Source organism: Phascolarctos cinereus, unplaced genomic scaffold, assembly GCF_003287225.1.
Source record: "Phascolarctos cinereus isolate Bilbo 61053 unplaced genomic scaffold, phaCin_HiC Scaffold_4;HRSCAF=312, whole genome shotgun sequence".
Taxonomy (NCBI): domain Eukaryota; kingdom Metazoa; phylum Chordata; class Mammalia; order Diprotodontia; family Phascolarctidae; genus Phascolarctos; species Phascolarctos cinereus.
Window position 1 is genome coordinate 34,773,150 of NW_027555847.1, and position 23,321 is coordinate 34,796,470.

General features: G+C 39.7%; 1 protein-coding gene across 10 annotated transcripts in view; it reads left to right on the top strand.

Moving 5' to 3' along the window:
- Nucleotides 1–23,321, top strand: part of MITF (melanocyte inducing transcription factor) — a 273,400-nt gene that overhangs the window by 137,702 nt on the left and 112,377 nt on the right. Inside the window, exons 1-2 of one of the 10 annotated variants that reach the window (XM_021007558.2) lie at nucleotides 8,503–8,564; nucleotides 16,583–16,789. The exons of 7 other annotated variants lie outside the window; for them this stretch is intronic. Coding sequence is in view for 1 of the 3 variants with exons in the window: in XM_021007557.2 (XP_020863216.1) it covers nucleotides 8,509–8,564 (56 nt within the window). In the remaining 2 variants the exon portion in view is untranslated. Of the gene's footprint in view, nucleotides 1–8,490; nucleotides 8,565–16,582; nucleotides 16,790–23,321 lie in introns of those variants that run through there. 2 more of the 10 variants (XM_078152144.1, XM_021007557.2) reach the window with 2 other exon arrangements.

Consider the following 23,321-nt stretch of genomic DNA (forward strand, 5'->3'; position numbering starts at 1 on the left):
GGGAAGTAGTATTGTTATATCTAATTTTTACAGATGAGAAAACTGAGGCTCTGAGAGATTAAATAATTTGCCCCAAATCACACAACAGATGAATTCAGCTGCTGAGAGAGGGATTTGCAGGTGAAATTGAAATCAAACCCTGAGTTCCGGGGCTATTGTTTATTTTTGTATACATCTTCACCACTAGAGCAAGGCATGGAACATGGCTGTTGTTGTTTTTCAGTCATTTCAGTTATGCCTGACTCTTTGTGACCCCATTTGGGGTTTTCTTGGGAAAAATACTGGAGTGGCTTGCCATTTGCTTCTCCAGCTCATTTTATAGATGAAGAAACTGAGGCAGAGTTAAGTGACTTGGCCAGGGTCACACAGCTAAAGTTACTTCAAAATACTTATTTTAAAATAAGTCCATTTGAGGTAAGATTTGAACTCAGGTCTTCATGTCCCAAACTTCATCCACTGTGCCTCTTAGCTGTCCTTGGAACATGGTGGGCACATAATAAATATTTGTTGGATTGGGCTGCATCATATTTTAATTAAGAATCTTAGATCTACTGAGACTAATTCTGGGGGAGTAAACTAACATTTTAAAAGTCTTGTAATCTGGTACAGATGTTAAGAAAACAGTGTGGTTGATATATCCAGGATGTGTACTACATTTTGATGCCTTTCATGCTCCTAACCTGCCCTGGTTTTAATGAACTAAAATATGCTGAGTTATTGTTTATTGTGTTCCCCTTGGCTTTTTAAATTACTCCATTGCAAGGGAATTCCAGATAAAATAATGAATAGGTGTTGAGTGCTAATTTTAAAAAGCACAGACATCATAAAACACCCCCAATCCCTTAATCACAAAGGCTGCCAAATTCTGCGTGTGCCCAGTCTACCCTGATGGTGACAACCTTATCTTTTTTCTATTTGTTTACCTAGATAAAAAGGTAAATTGCATTTTGCAAAACTTCTCATTTGAAGAGCTTATCAGCCTGGCACTATCTCACGGCTGTTTCACTCTCCCTCCATGCTGTTTCACCTATTTGGCTTGCCTCACAGATTGTGGTCTACTTATTGCAAATATTGTATCACTCTTTCCTGATAAAAAATCCAGTGTGCCATGAACACCATGGGGAAGGGCTCTTTTGAAGTAGAGAATAAACAGTGTTAAGAGATAATGGGCACCAGTGATTGGTGGGGACAAAATTGGTTTCGTTGACTATCTGAATAACTGAGTTCATTTTGTATCTGTCTTCCTCTTTCATTGTTTTCAACATTTCTCTTCATCCTTCATCATTTGAAAGATGGTTTATGGAAAAAATTCTGGATTTGATAATCCAGTTTTTCCAGTGGGGAATGTGTGTGTGCATTGTACATAAATCTGTACATTTTGACATTAATCTCAGTATTTTATCATAGAATCACAGATTTTGAACTGGAATGTGTCTGAAAGGTTCAAGGACAGATAAGGGCGTTGAAGTCCACGATGTTTAACTATCTTGCCCAACATCAAAGATCTTACACGTGCCAGAGCTCTTGTTTCAAGTCCCTTTAGAGCCACAGGACCATAGATTTAGATTTGGAAGGCAACTTTGAGCTCCCCTACCTCAAATCCCCTAATTTTACAGATGAAGAAATTTAGGCCAAGAGAAGGTGGGGGGAAAAAGTGTCTACTGTCACACAGGTAATAAATGGCTGAGTAGGAATTTGGATTTGGGCCATGTGATGCCATGCTCACACCACTGTTGAACTTCAGTAGGTTGGAGGGCTAACTTGACAAGAGCAGCCATGAGGGGAGAAAAAAAAGGAGCGCAAGGATCCCCTCTCTGATTTCTCCAACTAGTATAATTCTACCTATAGATTACTTCTGTTTTTGGTGTGTGTGTGTGTGTGTGTGTGTGCATATGTGTGCGTGCATGTGTGCAGTGCTTAGCACAGTGCTGGGCATATCGTAAATGCTTAGTAAATGCTTGTTGACTTGACATCAGCATGAGATTTGATTAATAACAACAGATTTCTAGGAATGCCCCCTCTGACAAGCTACAGAAATGTGATGGCTCTGCCCTGGAAATTAATGATCTGATAGGCTGACAGTACAAAAGGGAGGGAAAACCATTCAATAAGAGGTATGCCAAAAGGATGCTTTTTTTTTTTAGAACATACATCCTTTGGTTCAATGTATATTCAAGTATAATCACCCAGAATTAGGGCTGCTTATTTTGCATTATACCCAAAGTTAGTAAGAAGGGGGATATATGTGAAAATCAATAGAATAAAGGAAAATATTCCATTTTCCTGCTTATATCCGTAATATTAAAGTTTAAAGTCATCCAAAGCACAATGGAGAGGCTACAATGTATTACCAATTAAGAATCGTATGAGAGAGACATAAAGGATATCATCAAATGGTGTGTGCATCCAGAAAAAGGTGGGCTGATCATGGAACAAGAGGCAAGAAATGGCCAGTAGATAGCCTACAGCCTTCATTGGTATCTGGGTAATGGCAAGAGGTCTAAGGGGTTGACTGTTTGTTGGGGAGGGCATGGAGATGAGCATAGGCTGAGAAGATGACGATGCTGGCCTTAAGAGCCTCTCAGATCTTTTCTAGCTTTAAATCTATGTTCCTATGATCCTAAGATGTGGATGGCTTGAAATTTGTACCACTGGGAAGAGAACCCAGATTAAAGAGATCAGAGAGCCATCAAAATACTATACTTCAAAGTACTTGTTTTAAAATAAAGAATTCTGGAATAGGTTTGTTGTTGTCCAGTCATGTCTGACCCTTTGTCATTCCATTTGGGGTTTTCATGGCAAAAATACTGTAGTGGGGTGCTATTTCATTCTCCAGTGTCAGGCAATCAAATGTTAAGTGGCTTGCACAGTATCACACAACTAAGAAGTATCTGAAGCTAGATTTGAATTCAGACCTTCCTGACTCAGTGCTCTATCTACTGAGCCGTGGCTGCTTCTTTATGACAGTGCTATGTTTCCCTCCTCAATTGGGTTATAGGTTGCATTGAAAAAGGTAAAGATTTCTCTCTTTCTGAACCGAATCAAGAAAGTGATTGACTCTTCCCTCCTAAACAAGAATCAGAATCCCATTTTGGTCAAGTGGAGAGACTTGTCTGTAATTTGGAGTACGGAATAGTTTAAAATTCACTGCAGGTTCTTAGAAAGTGACTAGAAGCCTTGTTGATTAACCTAGCTGATTCATTGCTGGCTGGTGGCAGAGGCAGCATTTGAACCCAGGTCTCACTGACCCTTGGTCCAACCCTCCTTTTCATTATGCTCTCTTGTCTCTATATTGTTGGAGTAAGAAGCACTACCACCATTAGTAATAGGTGACCCTTGGATAGGGCTTTACCAGCACATCTGCTCTACACCTTTGAGAAATGGATAGTAGGCTTAGGGTTGGGGACTTGGCCTTTGATTTCAATGACTGTGAAAACCCCCAGCTGATGAAACTCTCTCTATCAAAGGAGGTCAGCACCTTCGCTACAACTTATTATTTTAAAGACTTACCTCAAGGGGCAGCTAGATAGAGGGGCAGTGGGTAGAGAACCAGCCCTGGTGTTAGGAGGACCTGAGTTCAAATGCAACCTCAGACACTTGCTAACTGTGTGATCCTGGACAAGTCACTTAACCACAATTGCCTCCAAAAAATTAAAACAAACCAACAAACAAAATTTACCTTGAGCACTGAGAGGCTAAGTTACTTGCCAAGAGTGACATGGTTAGTATGTGTCAGAGGCGGGACTTTAACCCTGACTTTTTGGATTTCAAAGCCAGCTCTCTATCCCCTGTGCCAGGATGACTTTCAAGGTCTGAACTGTACCCAATGTTATCCCCTCCCTTTTTTTCAAGTGAAAAATACAGGGTAAGATCATAGACTTAGGGTAGTCCAACTCCTTCACCTTATAGGTGTGAAAACTAAAGCCCAGAGTGGCTAAAAAGATTTGCCCAAGGGCATACAGGTAGTAGAGTTGGTGTTCTTTTATGAATGAAGAGCTACTTAGGACAGATGTGTGGAAAAGGTGTATTCAAAGTGTGTTTGATACTGGCATCCTGAGACATTACAGTGAATCCTGCCAACTTGTATGACCTTTGTCAGACAAGCTGGCAGAAGGAAGCCTTGGTGATCTGCTTACTTTCCCTGTCAACAAGAACCCAGGCTGGGAAGCTCCACCCAGCCCAAAGTTAGAAAATTCAAAATCATTACAGCAAAGTGTTTACTGAGGTGTCCTTAAAAGCAGTTGTGTTTTCCTCCGTGCCAAAAAAAAAGCTGATGGGTATATATCTACTTGGTGGTAAACTGTCCAAGACGAAAGGTCACAAGATGAAGAGTTCAGGCTATGTCATTGCCTAAACATGCCTGAGAAGAGCTTGGCACAAGATCATGTTCCATGATGGAATGACTAGAATTGCTATCCCATTGATCCAGGGCCACCCAAAGAGGGCCCAGAGAGGGACTGGATTTTCCCCTTGTGTAAGCATGTCATAAATTACTGCTTCTGTGCCTTCAAGCCTATCCTAGGGACCTGTTAGTTAATGTAGCTTCCAGAAAAATAAAAAGTGTCTGGGTTTACACATGAGAAGAACTACAGTTCAATAATTTGTAGTGAAAAGCTGTGTCATGGATATAGTGCCCTAGTTTGGGAGGAGGAAGTAAAATATTAATCTGCCTTCTCCACCTTGCCTTATTTACCCTCATCCTTTTTAGTGTCTATCTCTTGGCATGACACTTTGCCAATTCAACTCAACAAGCTTTTATTAAGGATAATAGGATCTTTTACCCAGAGCTGGATGGGAGCTGCTCAGCCATAAAGTTCAACCACCTCATTTTATAGGGAGGAAGAAATTGAGGTCCAGAGATTTGTCCTGTCACATGGGTGGTAAACATCAGAGTCAGGATTTGAACTCAGGTCTTCTGACTCCCAAGCCAGTGCTCTTTCCACTGTGCCATTCATTGTGTTAAACAGCTGGGCTAAAATGACCTAGTGCCTTCCTTCATATCTCTCGGGGGGAAATGACATGTGTGGAAAAAAGTATATTGTAAATAGAGGGAAAAGAGAATATTCTCCCTCTTGTTGATGGGATTCTCCCCACTGGCCACTTTAAAGAAGGGGCCTTTCGTTTACCTTCCAATCATTTCTATTCTTCTTTGTTCTTTTCCTCTCTTCCTCTCCCACCCCCCCCTTCCCTTTTGTGGTGCCCTGTCCCAATCCCTCTTATTTTCCACTTGTTGGTTTAGAGTGAAGAGGAAGGAAATCATTTTGCCAAATGCAACATTCTTTTAAATGCATGTTGAAATAGGTTCAGAGCCTTCATGGCTGGGATGGTAGAAGCTATTCTTGTGCTAGTTAGAAATATTCTGTTGTTGAAATCCTTCAAGTTTGTAGTTTGGGGATTTTACTCTTAAGATTAAGTCTTCGGTGATAGGATATAAAGTTTGGGAGAATTATAGACACATAGCTGTAGGGGGAGGGGGAGGATTTTAAAGGTCATCTAGTCCCATCCTTTTGTTTTACAGATGAGGAAACCAAGGCCCAGTAAGATCATGACCTGACCAAGGTCACTCAGGCAGTAAATGACAGAGCCCAAGTTTCAACAGATGCTCTGACTCTAGATCTTGTCACATGACTACTTTTTGTGGTTTTTACCCTCATTTTTAGACCCTGAGCAAGGAAACTTCTCTTCTATATTTTAAACAACTCCCTTCACACTTATTTGACATTGTGTGAATTGTAGGGTGTTATTTGCCAAGACTGAAGTTGTGTTTACTGTGTTAAAGCAAATTCAGCTTTTAGGACATGCTTGGTGGTTGTTTAAAGTTGTTTGTTTGTTTTTACGTGGGTATATTTAGAGCTTGTTAGGATGCAAATTTAGTACATTTATATAGCTACTATTAATAATAACCCTCAAGGAAGGATGTTGTGACCCGGCTAAATGGAGGGTTGGTCTTGGAATCTATAACACTTAGGGTTAAGTCTTGACCCTCACATGTACTATGTGGCTTTGGGCGGGTCACTTAACTTCGAGGGTTCTGTCCTTTCTATCCTTTGTGGCAGTTGACTTGCCAAAGGGCATCTTATATCTATGAAATCATGGCCCCCCCTATTCCCTCCCCCACTTCTCCCACTAAGAAAGACTATCTTTTAGATGGTACTTAAAGGTTTACAGAATGCTTTGCATACATGATCTAATTTGATTCTCACTACAACCCTGCCAGGTAGATGCTATTATTATCCCCATTTTATAGGTGAGAAAACAGAAGCTCAGAGGTAAAATGTCTTGCCCATGATTCTGTAGGTATTAAGCATTTAAGCTGGGATTTGAACCTAGGTCTTCCCATCTCCAAATCCAACACTCTCTCTGTGGTAGTCTTTCTATAAAATGTACAAAGTAACTAATTCTGTAAGACACCTTAAGTGTGTGAACCTTGCTTCTTAGAAACTGCAATGGGCAGCTAGCAGCCCTGTCAGGTTTTGTTTTTGGGGTCCAGACATTAAGATTTTGGACTGTGCTTTTGGTCAGAAATGAGGTGCTAATGTTTCTCTGCCTGAATGTTGAGAAAACAGGAATTCCAATAATTTTTTTGCTTTGATTACATTAAATTGAACAATTTTTGAACAAACAAAGCCAATGCAACCAAGATTAGAAGGAAAGTAGAAAACTGAGAAAGAATTTATACAACCAGTCTCTCTGATAAGGGCCTCATTTCTAAAATATATAGAGAATTAAGTCAAATTTATAAGAATACAAGTCATTCCCAATTGATAAATGGTCAAAGGATATGAACAGGCAGTTCTCAGATGAAGAAATTAAAGCCATCTATAGTCATATGAAAAAATGCTCTAAATCACTATTGATTAGAGAAATGCAAATCAAAACAATTCTGAGGTACCACATCACACCTATCAGATTGGCCAACATGACAAAACAGGAAACTGCTAAATTCTGGTAAAGATATGGGAAAATTGGAACACTAATGCATTGTTGGTGGAGTTGTGAAATATCCAACCATTTTAGAAAGTGATTTGGAACTATGCCCAAAGGGCTATAAAAATGTGCATACCCTTTGACCCAGCAATAGCACTTCTAGGGCTATATCCCAAAGAGATCATACAAATGGGAAAAGGACCCACATGTACAAAAATATTTATAGCAGCTCTTTTTGTGGTGGCAAAGAATTGGAAATTGAAAGGATTCCCATCAATTGGGGAATGGCTGAACAAGTTGTGGTATATGAATGTAATGGAATACTATTGTGCTATGTGAAGTGATGAACAGGCTGACTTCAGAAAAACCTGGAAAGACTTGTATGGTCTGATGTTGAGTGAAGTGAGTGGAAACCAGGAGAACCTTATACACAGTAACAGCCATGTTGTTATTATTGATAGGCTTAGCCCTTCTCAGCAATTCAGGGATCTAAGACATCTCCAAAGGCCTCATGATGGAAAATGCTATCCACATCCAAAGAAAGAACTAGGGAAGTTTGAATGCAGATCGAAGCATACTATTTGTATTTTTTTTCTTCTGTTTTGTTTTGTTTTCTCTTTCTGGTGGTTCCTCCTCTTGGTTCTAATTCTTACTTACAACATGACTAATTAGTGAAAATATGTTGAATAGGAATGTATATGTATAGCCTATATCAGATTGCACTCTGTCTTGGGGAGGGAGGTGGGGAGGGAGGAGGAGAAAAATTTCAAACCCAAAAGCTTATGGAAGTGATTGTTGATAATTCAAAATAAATTAGTTAAAATATAAAAGAAAAAAGAAAAAAACAAAAAAAGAATTAAAAACAACAACAACAAAAAAAGAATCGACAAACTCCTGGTTTGGTAGAAAGAGGGTAGATTTGGAGTCAGGTGATGGAGTTTGAATTCCTGCTCTGCTGCTTCTTATTTACATGACCTTGGGTGAGTTATTTAACTTCTTTGAGCCTCAGTTTCTGCGTGTGTAAAAAAGGGGTTTGGGCTAGATGTCCTCTAAAGGTCCATAGATCTAAATCTATGATTGCCTTTAAATTTCCTGAAATAAAGAAACAAACGCTGTCCCTGCCCCCTTTTGCCTCCCCCCCACCCCCGGCCATTCTACTGCAGTGCTAAAATTCAGTGGGATGTGAAATTAGTTCCCTTTTGAAATTCTTGAGTATACCCTCCCCTGCACCCCCCCCCACCCTCACCCCAGAAGCTACATTGTAGCAGCAGCATGGGGAAAGTGACCAGAATACTGGCTGGCCATGGTGAACTTGGATTTCTGCCCTTGCATTTTGGGGCTGCAGGCTCTTGGTGCAGCCTGGGGCTTTTTTCCCCCTTCAGGTATAGTAGGTGCTGGATTAAACAGGTCTGTTAATGCAGACAGACACCAGGGCACCGTTCAGGAGCAGAGCTGGGCCTGGATTGGCGTTGCCAGGGCCTTGGCAAGAGCCACCCCTAGTGACAGACACATCCCCTGCCAGAAGTTAGTTTGACTTTCAGTATTCGCCAAGGGCTTGCAGAACACCTTAAAGGAAGAAAGATGGAGGCCCTGAGAGTTCAGATGTTCATGCCTTACTCCTTTGAAAGCTTCTGTCTGTAAGTGTCTGTAGTTTATTTTAGAAATAATAACCAAGAGCACTTTCTCAGGAATAGTATGTTCAAGATGGGGGTGGGGGTGGGGGTGGGGGGAAGTGGATTGTGAGAGTTAAAAATACCGGAACTGTCACTTTGTGACTGGATCTTGACACAGATACAGCTGTAACCTCTGACAGCTGGATATGACAAAGACAGCAACTTGAAACGTGGAAAAACAGAAACATTAGGATTCTTCCGATACCCCTTGTTACTTTTTCGTATGCAATGTTGGTATTAAGTTGATAAAACAAAACGTAACTTCTGAGAAAGTGGGGAGGGGGCACATAGTCTGAAAGAGGATTTCAAGGAGAGGGGGCTGCAGCTCAGGTATTTTTTTGGGTGGGCAAAAGTGGCCTTTGATTGTGGTAATGAGGGTGCTTCATTGTAACATCACCAAAATTTGCCCTTTTCAAAATGTGGACTTTTGTCTTTGTTTTTGATTGTGGAATGCTAAAATATTTACGTGGATATACATATTATTTGCATCTGATTAATGACTTTTCTCAGCTTGGGGGAAAAAAATTCAAAGACACCCAATGTCAGAATAGTCTTTTTGGTGAAAGCCTGCATGTGTAGATTGAAGACTGCATGTTTAAACAAATCCTAAAATCTCTTCCCACTGAGAGCTTTGACGACAGCTGTATTTCCTTCAGACATTTACCTTGATACTCAGTAACAGCAGTGATGATTGGGAAATTGTACAGCAAGCCTAGGTCCCCCAGTGAATAAGCATTCAAGCAAATCAACTTATGCCATTTTATTAAGTCAAGACTCATGCAAAAGCCACCTCTCAAGCTTAATCATTATTTACTGAATGTTCTTGGGTCATGAGAGAGGTTTTGATTAAGTTGGGAAAGCTTTCTGTGCAGTAGCTTGTGAAAGCAGGCTTAAAGATAGGAAGAAAAATGGAAAAATACTAAATGGGACAGCTCTATTTTTAGACTTTAATTCTTAAACAAACACACACACACACACACACATACACATACAACAAATGTTGAGATTTAATTAGAGGATAAAGTTGACCACATTTAGTGGCTGCCACAGAAAAGAATTCTCATGGTGAATTCTGACTCCCTTGCTTTTTTAAAAAAAATTGCTAGTTTAGCTTCATTACAAGTAGATTATCATGATCTGCATTCTTTCCTTTTTAATAAAACACATGTTATTAATGAAGTGTATTAGAAACCAGAGTGGTAAAACTGGATTGTATGATTTATACACATGCACAGTTTTAAAAAGTCATCATGAGTAATGGAAATTGTGTTATTCTGTTCAGAGACTTGAGATAGGTGATGCCTTGGACAACTATACAGACTCAGTGTAGATCCCCGGAAACAGAATGGTTTTTAACTAGGATAATTCCTCTCCCCTTGGCAAGCAAGGAGCCCACTGGATGCCACTGAACTTGCTTTTTATTGTTTCTGTTTTTTTTTAATCATTGGTTATTTTGAGCTAGATCAGCCAATCAGATGGCAGAATGTGCTACAAAAAAAAAATTCTGTAATGAAATTCAAAGTGGTTTTGTTGCAACTAATGGATAGTCAAACTATACATCCCATGTAGTTAAAATATCCTAAATCTAATATAATTTTAAAAATCATATATACATATATATTATATATATATATGTATGTGTGTGTGCATGAATGTATATGTATGTGTATATATGTATGTGTACATATATGCACATACATACATGTGTATATGTATGTATGCATGCATAAAAATTGCAGGAGGCTTACCCAGGTGATATGTTGTCTAGAATAGTGTAACCTTGACAATAGTTGCTTTTTTTTCTTTTTAAACTGGCCTTGTGATTTCATAGGGGCCTTCAATTGAGGAAACTCTGCCAATTCAGATCAGCACCTCCCTTGCATTTTATAGTTTTAGATCAACGGTTCTCAAACTTTTTGGTCTCAGGACCCTTGTACATTCTTAAAAATGATTGAAAGCCCTTTACCTACCCCTCACTTCCCAAATAGAGCTGTTGTGTTTGTGGATTCTGTTGATGTTTAATGTATTAAAAATGAAAACATCTTAGTATTTTTATGAAAATAGTTTTGTCCTTGTAGCCCACCGGAAAGGATCTCAGAGACCTTGATGGGTTTCCAGACCGCACTTCGAGAACTGCTGGTCTGTAGAGTTGGCTGAGGCACACACAGGTTAAGTGACTTGCCTAAGGCCACACAGCTAGTATATGTCAAAGGAGGGACTTGAACACAGTTCTCCCAGGCTCCTAGGATGCCTCTCTATCCACTCACCAACTCACCACATCCTGATACTTCCCTTCCCCCTCCCCCATTTTCTCAAAAAAGCAGACCAATAGTTTAGTATTGTTACCAAACAACAAAGAGTATTGTTATGTCATTATCACCATTGTGGAAAACACTGACCTAGTCTCCCCTAATCAGGGTGATCAGGTTCTGTGCAAGACACATGTTGCTGCTGGTCCTTAACATCTTTATCAGTCTGGTTTTAGCGTAGTGTCTTCAATGGGTATTGTGCCCTTTCTTAGAGAGAAAAGAAGAGCCTGGCAGAAAATTTTAGAAGTGATTGAGGGCTATTCCCCCCCCCCCCACTTAATAGCATTTTATTTTTTCAAATTACATGTTAAAATAGTTTTCAACATTCACTTTTATAAGATTTTGAGTTCCAAATTTTCTTTTACCCCCTCTTCCCCAAGATGACAGGCAATCTGATATAGACTATGCAGGTATGATCATATTAAACATATTTCCACATCAGTCATGTTGTGAAAGAAGAATCAGAACAAAAGGGAAAAACCACAAGAAAGAAAAAACAAACAAAAAAAAAGAGAGAGAGAGAAAATAGTATGCTCTTGTCTGCATTCAGATTCTGTAGCTCTTTCTCTGGATGTGGAAAGCATTTTCCATCGTGAGTCTTTTGGAATTATCTTAGATCCTCGTGTTGCTGAGAAGAGCTAAGTCTATCCTAGTTGGTCATTGCACAGTGTTGCTGTTACTATGTACAATGTTGTCCTGGTTCTGCTCACTTCACTCAGCATCAGTTTATGTAAGTCTTACCAGGTTTTTCTGAAATCTGCATAGCCTGGTTATTTTTAAAATCTTGGGCAGTGAGGGTTAGTAGGAGGCAGAGTGGTCCAGACTTGTAATTTAATTTGTGTAGAAATCTCCCTGGTGTGGAAAGCCCCTCCACTAATGCAGATCAGTAACCCTATTCTAACTTCTAGTCTTTGATAGTTAATTGTTGAGGACATTGACTTGCTCAGGATAACATAGTTTGTATGTGTCTGAGGTCAGGTCTTCCTGACTCCAAGGCCAGCTCTCAGGCACACCGTGCCATAACTGGAAAAACAAATTCTCATTGTTATCTTTCTTGGTAGCCAGTAGCAGAAGCTTGAAACACGTTTTTAAATATTGAGATCAAAGGCTCATAGATGTATAGAACCGTTGAGACCATTGGGTGCAGCTGCCTCTTTTTACAGGTTAAGTAGTTGAGGGTCAGAGAAATGAAACAATTTGCCTATGCTTGCATGAGTGGTGAGTGGAAAAGCCAGGATTCAAATCCAGGTCCCTCCACTTTGGACACTTTCTACTTTGCCACATGACCTCCTAATAGGTCAGGGATCAAGAACCTAACATCTTCACATGTGCTACTCTCCTGTTATAAGATCACAAGATTGTAGGGTAAGAGTTGGAAAGGGACCTTCTAGGTCATCCAGTCTGAACCCATCATTCTACAGCTGGTGAAACTGAGGTGCCAAGAGAAGAATGCCTTCCCCAAAGAGCCCTGAGTATAAATGGCAGAGCTAGTATTTGAACCATGCAGTGCCACTCTGTTAATCTCCTCTGGGCCTTTATCAGGTAGACCCTTAAAAGATATTTATAAGTTGAAATGGATTTAAAATATCTAATGTAGAAAATATATAGAATCTTTAACAGTTTAATTTTTGTTTCTCCTTTTCAACCAGGTTGCTCACCAGAGCTTTTGGAAATGTTGCATTAATTTTTTTTTTGTTTGCTTGTTTGTTTTTGGCTAGGCAATTGGGGTTAAGTGACTTGCCCAGAGTCACACAGCTGGTAAGTGTTACATGTCTGAGGCCAGATTTGAACTCAGGTCCTCCTGACTCCAGGGCCAGTGATCCATCTACTGCACCACCTAGGTGCCCCCAATGTAGCATTAGTTCTTTGTGCTAAGCTTCCACCTAGTTCATTTTGCTCTATGTTCCCTAAATGGCGAGCCTGTGCCCAATATATTTGCTTCATTCATTCACTCATTCATTCATTCATTGATTCAGTCCTCACACATATATCAAGCATCTCCTCTGTGCAAAGCCCTGGGGATACAGAGGCAAGAACTGAATTGTCCCAGCTCTCCAGAATCTTCAATTTTATGGAATGTCCTTTCATTGCTTATCTTTTCTACGATGTTATAAGACATCTTAGTGCAGCAGTGGTTGCAGTTGTGTAATATATCCATCTCCAACTTGATGGGTAATATGTATACCCATCACCCTGTGATAATGAAAACGAAGTGTAATGCACTCTCTGGGGTCCCTCTCGCCACACTTGGCACTTACAGATTGCAAGTTGCTCTACGGGATTTAGGGGGCGGAAATGCACGTTCAAAGGTACTGAGTGTGGGTCTGTACTCCTAGAACGATAGGTCATAGCCTCCCACCAGTGTATTGTCCTTTAATTTGTTGTTCGCTCGTTCAGTCATGTCTGAGTCTTCGTCACCCTGTGGACCATAGCACACCAGTACTGTCCATGGAGTTTTCTTGGCAAAGATACTGGAGTGGTTTGCCGTTTCCTTCTCCAGTGGAGTGAGGGAAATAGAGGTTAAGTCGCTTTGCCCAGGGTCACACAACTGGCAAGTGTTTCAGACTGGATTTGAAATCAGGTCTTCCTGACTCCAGTCCTAGCACTCTATCCACTGAGCCCCAAGCTGACTCCATTCTCCTTTCATAGTGAGCTAGTAAATGTGACTTGCCCAATGCAAAGTAATAGGAAACCATTCAGCCATATAGTTGGGGTACACTCTCCCACAAATAGGCACAAGGTCAGTGGTAAGAGTAGGTGTACACATTAAGGACTCTGGTAAGTGAGACACACAGGTACCTATGAGGCTACAAGGTCCCAATATCCTTTTTTTTCTTTTTTTCTTTTTTTTTTTAATTTTTCTTTCTAAATTTTTTTTTCCACATGCTTTTGAGTTGAAAATTTTTCTCCCTTTTCCTTCCCCCCACCCTCCCCAAGACGGTGCACAATCTGATATAGGCTTTACATTTACATACCCATTAAACATATTTTCACATTAGTGAAGTTGTAAGTAAAAATTAAAACCAATAGGAGGAACCATCAGAAAGATGAAACAAAACTCAACAGAAGGTAAAAGTAAGTGAGAGCAATTCGACTTCCATAGTTCTTTCTTTGGATGTGGACAGCATTTTCCATCCCGAGGCCTCTGGAGATGTCTTACATCCTCATAATGCTGAGAAGGGTTCAGTTTAACATTCTTAGTCATCACATAACATGGCTATTATTGTGTACAAAGTCCTCTTGGTTCTGCTCACTTCACTCAGCATCAGACCATATAAGTCTTTCCAGGTTTTTCTGAAGTCAGCCTGTTCATCATTTCTTATAGCACAATAGTATTCCATTACATTCATATACCACAACTTGCTCAGCCATTCCCCAATTGATGGGCATCCTCTCAATTTCCAATTCTTTGCCACCACAAAAAGAGCTGCTATGAATATTTTTGTACATGTGGGTCCTTTTCCCATTTGTTTGATCTCTTTGGGATATAGCCCTAGAAGTGCTATTGCTGGATCAAAGGGTATGCACATTTTTGTAGCCCTTTGGGCATAGTTCCAAATTGTTCTCCAAAATGGTTGGATCATTTCACAACTCCACCAACAATGTATTAGCGTTCCAATTTTCCCACATCCTCTCCAACATTTATCATTTTCCTGTTTTGTCATGTTGGCCAATCTGATAGGTGTGATGTGGCACCTCAGAGTTGTTTTGATTTGCATTTCTCTAATCAATAACGATTTAGAGCATTTTTTCATATGACTATAGATGGCTTTAATTTCTTCATCTGAGAACTGTCTGTTCATATCCTTTGACCATTTATCAATTGGGAATGGCTTGTATTCTTATAAATTTGTCTTAATTCTCTATATTTTTAGAAATGAGGCCTTTATCAGAGAGACTGGTTGTAAAAATTCTTTCCCAATTTTCTACCTTCCTTCTAATCTTAGTTGCATTGGCTTTGTTTGTGCAAAAACTTTTCAATTTAATGTAATCAAAATTATCCATTTTGCATAATGTTCTCTATCTCCTGTTTGGTCATGAATTCTTCTGTTCTCCATAGATCTGATAGGTAAACTATTCCTTGTTCTCCCAGTTTACTTATGGTATCAGCCTTTATATCTAAGTCCTGAACCCATTTTGACTTTATTTTGGTATATGGTGTGAGATTTGGGTCTATGCCTAGTTTCTGCCATACTCTTTTCCAGTTTTCCCAGCAGTTTTTTTCAAAGAGTGGGTTCTTATCCCAGAAGCTGGGGTCTTTGGGTTTATCAAATAATAGATTACTATAGTCATTGACTACTGTGTCTTGCATATTTAACCTATTCCACTGATCCACCTCCCTATTTCTTAGCCAGTACCAAGCAGTTTTGATGATTGCTGCTTTATAATACAATTTAAGATCTGGAATTGCTAGGCCACCTTCCCCTGCATTTCTTTTCATTAGTTCCTTTGATATTCTGGACCTTTTGTTTTTCCAAATGAATCTTGTTATTATTTTTTCTAACTCTATAAAATAATTTTTGGTAGTTTGATTGGTATGGCACTGAATAAGTAAATTAGCTTAGGTAGGATTGTCATTTTTATTATATTAGCTCGGCCTACCCATGAGCAACTGATGTTTTTCCAATTATTTAGATCTGATTTTATTTGTGTGAAAAGTGTTTTGTAATTGTGTTCATAGAGTTCCTGGGTTTGTTTCAGGAGGTAGACTCCTAAATATTTTATAATGTCTACAGTAAGTTTAAATGGGATTTTCTCTATCTCTTGCTGTTGGGCTTTGTTGGTAATATATAGAAATGCTGATGATTTATGTGGGTTTATTTTATAGCCTGCAACTTTGCTAAAGTTGTTTATTATTTCAAGTAGTTTTTTACTTGATTCTCTAGGATTCTCTAAGTATATCATCATGTCATCTGCAAAGAGTGATAGCTTTGTTTCTTCTTTGCCTATTCTAATGCCTTCAATTTCTTTTTCTTCTCTTATTGCTAAAGCTAAGGTTTCCAGTACAATATTGAATAACAGTGGTGATAATGGACATCCTTGTTTCACCCCCGATCTTATTGGAAATGCTTCTAGCCTGTCCCCATTACATATAATGCTTGCTGAAGGTTTTAGATAGATGCTATTTTTATTTTAAGGAAGACTCCATTTATACCTATGCTTTCTAGTGTTTTTAATAGGAATGGGTGTTGTATTTTATCAAAAGCTTTTTCTGCATCTATTGAGATGATCATGTGGTTTCTGTTGGTTTTGTTGTTGATATGTTCAGTGATGCTGATAATTTTCCTAATATTGAACCAACCCTGCATTCCTGGTATAAATCCTACCTGGTCATAGTGTATTATTCTTGTGATAAGTTGCTGCAATCTACTTGCTAGTATTTTGTTTAAAATTTTTGCATCTATATTCATTAGAGAAATTGGTCTATAATTTTCTTTCTCTATTTTGACTGTTCCTGGTTTAGGTTCCAACACCATATTGTATCATAAAAAGAATTTGGTAAGCCAGTATCCTTTATTTTCTCATGATAATTTTATGCCACTTGTCTGGGTGCAGTATCTGCTGGACAGGTCACTTTTCAGGACTCGAGGACCTCCTGTCTTGAGCTTGATTCTCAACAACTGGGCCTAATTCGGTCTTGAATCCATAATTGGCTTTCTTTTCTGTTGCCAGTGATCACTCTCCTTGGAGCTACCTCTACTGTCATTCTTCTTGACCTGCTCCCTCCCCAACAGCCTGTTCCCTGATGGCTGTGATGTCTTCTGCTGAGTGAATACCTGAGCTACAAAGTGCCGTGACTGTATTGTGGGAAGAAGAAAGAAAATCTCCCTCATTTCCACTGCTCCATGATAGTGGCACAAGGGAAAAGCCTCTCTCAAGGTGAGGCTCCTCCTTTGTGAGTGGATTTCCTCTTGACTGGAGCAGCTAGGTGGCACAGTGGATAGAGTGCCAGGCCTGGAGTCAGGAAGATTCCTTTTCCTGAGTTCAAATCCAGTCTCAGACACTTACTAGCTGTGTGATCCTGGGCAAGTCACTTAACCCTATTTGCCCCAGTTTCCTCATCTGTAAAATGAGCTGGAGAAGGAAATGGCAAACCCCTCCAGTATCTCTGCAAAGAAAACCCCAAATGGGGTCATGAAGTGTCGGTACAACTGAAAAATGACTGAACAACAATTCTTCTTGGCTGCCAAGGATCACCCTTCACAAAGCTCTCTTCTTTTCACTGGCTTTATAGTTGGTGAATTAGCTTTTTAAAGGCCACCAGGGTTATGGCTGATTGGCAACCTGCCTATCTAATTATAAGGTGGAGAATTTCCTTGCACTCCCTGAAGGGATTATAAATTGTAGCAACATCAACATCTCTTTGTCTCTAATAGGCCATTTCATCAATTGTGTGTGTGTGTGTGTGTGTGTGTGTGTGTGTGTGTGTAGGTGAGAGTCAGTGGATCAGGAGTGCCCTCTTCCCCATTATATACATAAGTATTTGTGTTTATAGTTTTGTCATAATTTCAATACTTATGTTTTTGTTGTTTTTGTTGAGCCAAAACTCACCCTAGATACGCAACTGATGCATACCTAATAGACCCTTAGAATTTGTTTGTTGTAGCTGCTGTTGTAATCCTTGGGCCAGTTTTTCTTTGGTGTATCTCATCTCACGCTTAGTTGCCATCCCCCTTGACAGAATGTATCTTGAAGGCAGGAACTGTTTTATTTGAATCTTTGCACCCCCAATACTTAGCAGAGTGCCTGGCACATAATTGACATTTTATAAAGGGCTTATTGAGTGATCATTTTTGGTAGGGCTGTGCAGGCACCCTTGGTCAGAATAAGTGATGTCACTTGTGGTCTTTGTAGCATAATAATTTGAGGAAAACCAATAAACCCTCAAAAAAAAACCCCCAAACCCCAAACCCTAACCGAACCCACCTTTTCCCATTGGCCTGTTGCTTCTGTTCCTCTCAGACCTCCTTCTCTTGTTGTCAAGCTTTCTTCTCTGTTAAAATTCTCATATCCCTGGAAAGGGTACCATAGTACATCTGAGGAGTCCTTAGTACCTTAGTGGGGAACCATTTATCAAATTCTTCCTCTCTTGGCAAAGAATAAGTTTGGATAGGAAGAAAGTAGAGAGAAAAGTTCAAAGCCCGAGGTCTCTGAGTGTGGGTAGTGGAAGTGGGAGGGTACCATCAGAGAGACTGTGGGAGACTAACCTTGTCTGTTGAGTCCAAGAAGATTTCCTTCCAGGTTGGGGAAATGGGGTGCTTAAAGCGTTCTGACTAGTAGTAGTTGCTCATAAATACATCTTACCATTGTTAATGGCTTCCCAGTGTCATAAAGTGAGATATCGATGGAGCCAAATGATTAGGGCTCAGAACTTTCTCTCTCTCTCTCTCTCTCTCTCTCTTCTCTCTCTCTCTCTCTCTCTCTCTCTCTCTCTCTCTCTCTCTCTCTCTCTCTCTCTAATCTTGATCTCTCTCCTCTCTCTCTTCCTTTTTCTCCTTTTGTCTATCACATGAGATATTTAATTAGACCTTTGGAGAGATAATATCTAGGGGCATACTGATATAGTAGATAGACAGCTGGGATTTGGAGTCAGGAAGACTTGGGTTTATATTCTCCACTGATACTATTAGATCATAAGCTCCTTGAGGGCAGGAATTGTCTTTTATCTCTTTTTGTCTCCCCAGTGCTTAGCGCAGTGCCCACACATGGTAGGCACTTACTAAATGTTTATTGATTGATTGGTTCTTAGTTTTATTTCTCTTTGTCACCCCAGTGCTTAGCAGTGCCTGACACATAGTAGGCACTTACTAAATGTTTATTGATTGATTGGTTCTTAGTAGCTATGTGATATGGGGAAGTCACTAAGCTTCTGTGTCACAGACAATTCTCTAGTATTTATCTACTAAGTTATGAATGAGTTAACAGTTTCCTGAGACCATAGGATCAGAGCTGGAAGAGATCTCAGAAGCTATTAGGTCCAATCCCATTTATTGGGAATGGGATCTCAATGACCAATTCCCATCAGAATCTTCCACACCAGAGTCTCAGGCTAGGGTAGCTATTTCCTTTAGTTTCTATGGATAGTAACTGGATCTATGAATAGGTGCACATCAGCACCTCTTCTGTAACGTAAAGTCATAGAGCACTGACAGGTTGCACTTTACTCAAGGCTCTTACCACCAGTGCGTGAGGGGGGAAATGAACGAGGGCTTCCTAGATTGAAGGATGGTTGCTATCTGTTATGCCATACTGCCTGTTTTCTAAGTTGCGAAAGCATACTAAACATGGCCACTGAGTGAATTTACTTTGCTTGACTATATGTATTTGGACCAGGGGTTTTGCTTTTCTTTCCCAGTTGGGTGTGAGGAAGGGAATGGAATAAGCATTTATTAAGCACCTACTATGTGCCAAGCACAGTGCTAAGCACTTAGGAGGGGGACAATGCAGATGTGAAATGAAATAAAATTTAATTAAAAAAAAACATGCTGGAAAACACAACAAAGAACTAAAAAAAATGATCCTTGTAAACAGAAACTTGCAAACAGCATTGTGAAGATCAAATGAGATGGTACAGTGTGCTTCCCTCTAAACCCTAAAAGCACCATATACATGTGAAGAGGAGTTGTTTCGCTGTTAGCATCGTCGTCATCGTCATCGTCATCGTCATCATCATCATCACCTGTTTGTTATGTACTATATGTGTTATCCTTTTGCTGTTATCAGCAGTGCCCTTTCCAATTGTGATTGTATTTGGCATTATAGGCTCAAAGGCTCCTGGTTCGGTATGGCACATAAATATACTGGAAGCTATCAGATATATGGCTCAGTTCATGAAAGAATGATTGTTGAGTTGCATGGGTATCCCGCTTTTGACCAATGTGTAGTTAAGAAATGAAACCATCTAAATGAAATCAGTGAGTTGGAAGAACAGCCTTTATCTTATTGTTTTGTTTTGTTAGCATTCTGAGGAGTGGGGAATACTGCTGAGTCATTTCAGAAACCTCACCACCATCTACCAGAAACCTCCCTGAATTCTCACGAATCGTCTTTAAAATAGCCATAGAACTTCAAAGTTGGAAGAGACCTTAAGGCTTGTCTAATCCAATGGCATTCTTGTGACACAGATAACAAGTGGCAGAACTCAGATCAATCAGCCAATCTGTAAGCATTTAGGAACGTGCCAGGTACTGATGAGACAGAGAAAAGGCAAAACCAGCCCTTTCCTCTCAAGTTTACAGTTTAACAGAAGAGATCACAGATACATAACTAGACACATAAAAGATAGAGGTGTCTCTCCTCATTCTGGCCTCATGGATTTTCAGGCTTTCTTTAAGACTGCTCAAATCTCATCTTCTGCAGGAGACCTTTCCTGGTTTTCTTTCATATTGTGCCTTCCCTCTGAGTATTGAGCCTGGAGTCAGGAAGACTCATCTTCCTGAGTTCAAATCTGGTCTCAGACACTTAGCTGTGTGACCCTGGGCAAGTCACTTAACCCTGTTTGCCTCAGTTTCCTCATCTGGATATACATACATACATACATACATACATACATGCATACATACATACATACATACATACTAAGATTAAAAAAAAACAAAAGACTCTTCCTTCAAAGAGCTTCCATTCTTTTGTGGAGTGAGATGAAAAATAAAGTATACACAAGAAATTAAGTATAAGATAGATGTGTAGATGATCAAAGCAATGTCTTTGGCTAGCCTGGGAAGATCAGGATAGGTTTTCTGTAAGAAGTGGTTCCTGCATCTTGAAGGCAGCTAAACTAGGGATTCCATTCATTGGAGGTGAGTATGGAATGCATTCAAAGCATGGCAGATGGTTAATGCAAAGGCACAAGAAAGGGGATGGCACATTGTCTATGAGAAATAGCCACCATGTCTGTTTGTTTGGCATGAAGGACAACAATGTACAGATTGCCTGGAAATACAGATGGGAGCTTCTTGAGTGGAAAGTTACAAGGTCACTAATACTTCCAGTGATGAATTCATTGCTATTCAATGAGGATTTTTCTTAAGTTTGTTACTGTAAACACACAGGAAGATTTAGAGTCCTTGAGCTGGATGCCCACCATCCAATCAAGTGTTCATGGAGCAGACTTCTAGCTCACTGAAGGTCATGAAGCATTTTCTCTTGGGTGGCTTTTCTGCATCATATAGATCTGACAAGTCTTCCTGGATTAGTTTAGTCAGAGTAGGAAGTGCTAGGCAACTTGAAATGGCAAGTGTCTAGACTGTAATTTAAAAAAATCTACTCATCATCTGTGTCCTGTATGACTCATGCACTTGGAACTATTTTAAAAGGCTTTAAGATTTTTTTTTATATTAAACACAAAATAAATTGAGGACACTTTCATCTATTGGCTATGACTATATATGTATCCCAAATTGGCTGTTTTGCCATTTGCCCGACCGATGTGTTAAGCAGATGCCTAGGCAGTTACTTTGGGTCCTTAGATTAGCCCAGCATGGTAAGATCAAGACACCTCTTCCATATCATATGTTATCCAGTTTTTTGGCTTCATTGCAAGAGGCCTTGGACTCATATCTAGTGTTACATGTGATTAGAATGATCAGATTTGACATGGACTAATGGTCTAGTGGATAGATCAGGAATGAAAAGACTTACCCTGGAAGTAGCCTGTCATGTGACTAAGTGACTTTACTCCTCTGGCCCTCAGTTGCTCCAGCTGTAGAGTGAGACAATAGGACTAGAACTAATAGTTCCAAACATTTTTGAGATTAAGGATCTCCTTTTAATATTAAAAAAAGTACACCTCTATATTGAGAAATACATGATAACAAAAATCTTCTCTATATCCAATGATACTTTTCAATGAATTGGCATTTTATTGGGGTCTAAAAGAAAATGGAGAATTTGCCTTCTGATAGGTTCCTGATGGGTCCTATAGGGTCAGGTTTGTTATTAATGGCATCCATGAACATTTGGAAAACAGTAACAAGTGCATATCAGAGATATTTTTCCGTCTCCAGAAGGTGTTAGGATCACAGCTTTAGAACTAGAAGTGACCAGTTCTCCCTTTTGCAAATGAGGAAACTGGGGCATGGGAAGGTTGAGATTCATCCACCATCCAACAACTGTTGTTCCTTGTTCTATCCCCTATGTCATCCTGCCTTTCTCTCTGTTCATTTATTTATGGATCTGTGGATGCCTTAAAATAAAGGCTGGCTCTCCCACCTCATTCCGGGGGCGATGTTTGTGTGTGTTTGGGGAGGGAAGTGGGTCCATGGCCCACAGTCTGGAAATATTGGACACAATAGTTGAGAGCAGGTAGTGCACAAGAGCCCACTCTCTACAACTTGAATTTCCAAAGGTAGAGGATTTAAGAAAGGAACCTGGAAAACCAGAAAGTAGTCTGGCAGAAAGTAGGTGTAGATGTACACCTCACCCATCTATCACAATAAGCTTAAAAGGAATAAATTCTTAGAATTCTCTGCCTCCTCCTTGTTTCTGCAGCCTGGCTTTCCTGGATTCTTTCAAGGGTCAGCTTAAATCCCACCTTCTGAGAAGCAGACTTTCCGGGTCCTCCTCAGTGTTAGTGCCTGCCTTCTGAGATCATCTCCAGTTTGTCCTGCCTATATCTTGTTTGTGCGTAGTTGTTTGCGTGTTGTCTCTTCCCTTCAGATTGTGAGCTCCTTGAGGGCAGGGATTATTTATATCTTTCTTTGTATCCTCATCCCTGATACATAGTAGCCCTTATTGTTTTGACATGATTTAGAAATTAAAGGTCACAAGACAAATACATTAGAGGAGAAAGGGGAAAATATCCTTTCTGATCTATGGGTAGAGGAAGAGCTCATGCTCAAACATGGGATAGCGAGAACCATAGAAGGTAAGATGGATGGTTTTGATTACATAGGATTAAAGTCTCTGTACAAACAAAACCAGTGCAACTACAACTGGATGGGAAATGGCTAACTGTAGGGAAAAAATCTTTGTAGCAAGTTTTTCTGATAAGAATCTCATTTCTAAGATACATATGGAATGAATTCAAATTTATAAGAATAAGAACTACACTCCAAATGATAAACAGTTAAAGGATATGAGCAAGCAATTTTCTAGGGAAGAAATCTAATCTATCAACAGCTGTGTGGAAAACATGTTTTAAATCACTAATAATTAAAGAAATGAAAATTAAAGTAACTTTGAGGTTTCCCCTTATACCTGTCACATTGTAGACAAAGAAGACAAAAGAAAATAACAAATGTTGGAGAAGCTTCAGGAAAACAGGCACTGTTGATGGGGATGTCAGTTGGTTCAGCCGGTCCAGAAAGGCCCAAAGTTATTAAAATGTGCATACCTTTGACCCAGTGATATCAATACTAGGCCTATATCTTAAAGAGATTAAAGAAAGAGGAGAGGGCCTGTATGTACAAAC